The sequence below is a fragment of the Clinocottus analis genome, unplaced genomic scaffold (assembly GCF_023055335.1).
Source record: "Clinocottus analis isolate CAN_PGR_092001 unplaced genomic scaffold, fCliAna1.0.p SCAF_49, whole genome shotgun sequence".
In the NCBI taxonomy this organism is placed as follows: domain Eukaryota; kingdom Metazoa; phylum Chordata; class Actinopteri; order Perciformes; family Cottidae; genus Clinocottus; species Clinocottus analis.
The window spans coordinates 627835-632850 of NW_027176206.1; the positions used below are offsets into that span (position 1 = coordinate 627835).

General features: G+C 46.9%; 1 protein-coding gene across 1 annotated transcript in view; it reads left to right on the plus strand.

Annotated features, from left to right (window-relative positions):
- aco1 (aconitase 1, soluble) overlaps window positions 1–5016 on the plus strand; it is an 11447-nt gene that overhangs the window by 3888 nt on the left and 2543 nt on the right. The window contains 10 exon segments of the mRNA XM_068599616.1: window positions 1–51; window positions 1034–1171; window positions 1296–1365; window positions 1438–1621; window positions 2517–2656; window positions 2812–2983; window positions 3106–3206; window positions 3473–3589; window positions 4140–4299; window positions 4377–4512. The exon segment at window positions 1–51 is cut by the window's left edge and continues 118 nt beyond it. Of these exon segments, the coding sequence (XP_068455717.1) occupies window positions 1–51; window positions 1034–1171; window positions 1296–1365; window positions 1438–1621; window positions 2517–2656; window positions 2812–2983; window positions 3106–3206; window positions 3473–3589; window positions 4140–4299; window positions 4377–4512 (1269 nt within the window).

Below are 5016 nucleotides of genomic sequence, written 5' to 3' on the forward strand. Positions count from 1 at the left end.
AACTGTGGAGGTTCCCTTCAGACCGGCTCGCGTCATCCTTCAGGACTTCACGTACGTGGATGCTATTTATCTGCAGTAGAATATCCGTGAGTTGCTCCAGAGATGTTTAGCTACAGACGAGACCCTGAACACTAAGTACTGAACTGCCGTTCACTTTGTTTTCAGAGGGAACTCGCTCACTTCTGTGAGCAGAGTAGTTTAATGAGAAGGGAAATAAAGAGTGATGTCATCAGGGTGATCTGGGTTTGGCCTTGAAACAAATTCATAACAGAAATCTGGCAACTTGAACATGAAATACATGTTTGTTTATCAGTGAGAGTGTCTAAGGTTTGAATATATTGAGGTGCATCATGGGATATATAGGCTGTGTCTGCAGGTTGACCCATACCAAGGACGAAGAGTTAGGATATCTTGGTGTCTTTCTTCAAATCTCCAACAAATATATCTAAAATGATACGAGCAGAGCCAAACCATCAAAGAATGATCTACTAACTCTGATCACGTCTGTTTCCTCCTCGGTCCCACAGCGCTCCATCGTGTTGAAACACAGCAAAGAGCCTCACTGTTGCTCTGGGTCACATGTTCCTTGATTGCCATGAACACATACACACACACACACACACACACACGCATACTGAGTCAGTGGCCAGCTGTTTTATGGAATGATTGAGCTTTTTAGATATTTACATATTCAGTGGAAACCGATGAGCAATAAACTAACTTATTGTTGTTGTTTCTTGTTTTCATTGGCTATGAAACAAAAACAATATGATCAGCCTTATCTTATGAACTCATGGTGTCAAGCAAAAGCCTCCAAGGCGTACACACTCCTGAATGTGTCATAACCCATTCATATCGCTTCATTGTTCAACACAAAGAATTAATAGCAGGCCTCCTGATAAGGAAAAACAGTCTCGTACTGATTGTGATATTAACTACGAGAACAAGTTAAGTGATGGTCACTGAAGTCTAAAGGAGGAGGAGGAAGAAGAGGAGGAAGAGGATGCTGATGATGAGGTGTGACTCCTTGCAGTGGGGTCCCTGCTGTGGTGGACTTTGCTGCCATGCGCGATGCGGTGATGGAACTCGGCGGTGACCCAGAGAAGATTAACCCCGTTTGCCCCGCGGACCTCGTCATCGATCATTCCATCCAGGTGGACTTTAACAGGAAGTACGAGCGCCATCACGTCACATGTTCTCTATTCTCCATACAGACACAACATGGACATCGTCTCAGTTTGCTCAATGAGTCTCTTCTCTACGTCGTAAACACAGCGTTCTTTCTTCCCCTTTAGGTCCGACAGCCTTCTCAAAAACCAGGACTTGGAGTTCGACCGCAACCAAGAGAGGTTTCAGTTCTTAAAGGTGTGAAAAGTGAACAAAGCAGTGTGAAGGTAACTCTGCAGAGATCTTGAACGTGTCGTCTGTGCTTCCCAGTGGGGCTCAAAAGCCTTCAAGAACATGCGCATCATCCCTCCTGGCTCAGGGATCGTCCACCAGGTCAACCTGGAGTACCTGGCCCGGGTGGTGTTCAACCAGGACGGCTTCTTCTACCCAGACAGCCTGGTGGGCACCGACTCCCACACCACCATGATCGATGGACTGGGAGTGCTGGGCTGGGGTAATGAATGAATGAATGAATGAAAAGTACTCCCTAAGACTCTCTCCTGTTAGTCTGGTGGATGAAGTGTCATGCTGGTAGATGAAGTGTTAGTCGAGTAGATGAAGTGTCATGCTGGTAGATGAAGTGTTAGTCTCGTAGATGAAGTGTCATGTTGGTAGATGAAGTGTTAGTCTAGTAGATGAAGTGTCATGTTGGTAGATGAAGTGTTAGTCTCGTAGATGAAGTGTCATGTTGGTAGATGAAGTGTTAGTCTCGTAGATGAAGTGTCATGTTGGTAGATGAAGTGTTAGTCTAGTAGATGAAGTGTCATGCTGGTAGATGAAGTGTTAGTCTCGTAGATGAAGTGTCATGTTGGTAGATGAAGTGTTAGTCTAGTAGATGAAGTGTCATGCTGGTAGATGAAGTGTTAGTCGAGTAGATGAAGTGTCATGCTGGTGGAGCGGCTCAGCGGGTCGGTACTCGTTGAAGCCTCTCGGTCTAAAACTTCTGAGTAGTCGGCGTGATGAAAAAGTTACAACTACCAAAAATAACGGCAACAGTGGTTGTAATAGAATAACAGTGATAACAGAAGCAGTAATGGTTTTGTCAATGCGACTAATAATAATAATAATAATAATAATAATAATTGTGTTGGGCAGAACCACGATCCAGATAAACAGAAGTGAATAGGGTAAGACCCAGGAGGCAGGACCCAAGACCTAGGAGGCAGGACCTAGGAGGCAGGACCTAGGAGGCAGGACCTAGGAGGCAGGACCCAGGAAGCAGGACCCAGGAGGCAGGAAGCAGGAGCTCCAGACACAGCCACGATGTTACGCCGGCGTGACAATGACCAAAACACTGGAAGTGTTCACTGACCATGAAGTTGTTTCTAAGCGCGTCATGACCCCCTCAGGCGTGGGCGGCATCGAGGCGGAGGCCGTGATGCTGGGGCAGCCGATCAGCATGGTGCTGCCGGAGGTGGTGGGGTACAAGCTGTCCGGGACCCCCGACAAGTTCATCACCTCCACAGACATCGTCCTCACAGTGACTAAGGTAGTCTGTTTTACACGCTTGAAGCTTTCAGCAATGTAGTCATCAAAGTGTTAAATGAGCGGCGTGCAGAGATGCGGTGAGATCTCTGGCAGCTTTTACAAGATGTCTTCACTAGTTGTGTTCATCACAATCTGGCATCTCCCCTGGTCTCGCAGCACCTCCGTCAGGTGGGTGTCGTGGGGAAGTTTGTGGAGTTCTTTGGCCCGGGCATGGCTCAGCTGTCCATCGCTGACCGAGCCACCATCGCCAACATGTGTCCGGAGTACGGCGCCACGGCGGCCTTCTTCCCCGTGGACGCCGTCAGCATTCAGTACCTGCAGCAGACCGGTGAGTGTAGGCACAGGGACGTCTCCGGCGACGCGTTTGAGTCCACATGAAAAACGTATTCATCCCTCTGATTCATGACAAGAAGGGTTTCAGAGGTTTGTTTCCATTTTGGATGCATTCAGGGCGAGATGCAGAAAAGCAGGCGTACATTACAAAGTACCTGAAGGCGGTGTCCATGTTTAGAGACTACAACGATGTCTCCGAGGATCCAGATTTCACTCAGGTCAGTCTCCACATGTCTCTCTGAGATGGTTGAGTCCATACAGGAAAGGTTGACTCACAATGGCTCTTTTAAAGGTCCAGTGGTGTTGCTAAATGCCAAAATGACTCCACAGAGCTCACAGCCTGGTAGTTGTCAGCTGCAACAGGTTGCAATGTGATTCCAAACACACAAATATGAAGACAAAAACAATTATTGACTTTAAGATAAGACAGTTTCCACGATGACGCCAGAGACTTATGGCAGAGCTCCTCCGGTCTCTCCGTCAGGTGGTGGAGCTGGACCTCACCTCAGTGGTCCCTTGCTGCAGTGGCCCCAAACGACCTCAGGACCGGATCGCCGTGTCCGACATGAAGACAGACTTTGAAGCCTGCCTGGGATCAAAAGTAGGTACCGCTCTGCTGTAGCGCTGTGATGTCACGACCACGGAGGTGATCATGTGACGCTTCCTCTCACCCCCCCGTCCCCTCATCCACCTTTTTTTAAAACAGAAGCTCGACGTCTGTCTTCTTAGTTTTCTTTGTTAGAATTGCAGATGAAGGCGCTCGTCTTGAATCCTGCAGGCAGTTAAATCCTGAGACTTGTTGGATTTTGAGTTATGAAGTTTAGAAAACTCAGAGCTGGCATCAAACAAGTCTGTTCAGAGTGCTAATTAACTTTATATAACTTTCTTGTTGTTAGATTAGATAGTTCCTGATTTAAATTAGACTTATTCTTTTGGGTGCCTTTCTGAGTAATCATTATTAATATTAGACTTCAACTTCTCTTTGTTTCTTCTTTTTTTAATTTTTAATACAAATAAATGATGTGAAAGTATCATAGTACAGTAAAGTATCCTGAAACTAAAAGAATAGTTTGCCGTTGTTACAAACATTGAAGTTTGTTAAGTTTGAAAAGGCCTCAACACAAAGGAACTTCCTGTTGTGACGTGTCCAGCAAGGCTTCAAGGGTTTCCAGATGGCTCCGGAGCGCCACAGCGCCACCGTGCCCTTCCACTTCAACGGGACGCAGTACTCGCTGAGCCACGGCTCCGTGGTCATCGCCGCCATCACTAGCTGCACCAACACCAGCAACCCGTCCGTCATGCTGGGAGCAGGTTAACCCGAACTTCTCTTCAGGGGATTTCAGCAACATCATGTATGAGGTTATTAAAGATAACCGCTCTTCCTTCAGGGCTCCTTGCAAAGAAAGCGATCGAGTGTGGCCTGAGCGTGAAGCCGTACATCAAGACCAGCCTGTCGCCCGGCAGCGGCGTGGTCACCTACTACCTGAAGGAGAGCGGGGTGATGGACTACCTCTCTCAGCTGGGGTGAGCTGCTCAAAGTCTGTGTGGATGATCCGCGACATGTCCAGTGTTGGAACAAGTCCTGACTTGAGAAAACACACACAATACAAATATCATTTTCTTTGCACGTTGTTGGTATTCAAACTGTAATAACATTTTAGTTTTCAAAGTCTTCAGATAGATTTCCCCAGTCTATCGGTTTTGCATGACAGGTCGAGTCGTGAGGCAGAGAAAATGCTCTCTGGAAGTCGTGGTTTCATTTTGCAGCATGTGACACAGTGAAAGTGTGTCCTTGCTGTACGTATTCAACCAGAGACTGATGAAACCAGTAGAGTTGTCACTATTGATCATTTAATTACTCGAGGCTTTAATGACCGCAGCGTTCACAGCTCTGTTGTTTTTGCTGTTATGTGACACTTGAGGGACACATTGTTCAAATCCAGTCAGCCAGAAACACAATCACAACCATTTATTGCCTTGTATGTTTACACATACAAGGCATGTGTCCTGGCGCGGCTGCATGACATA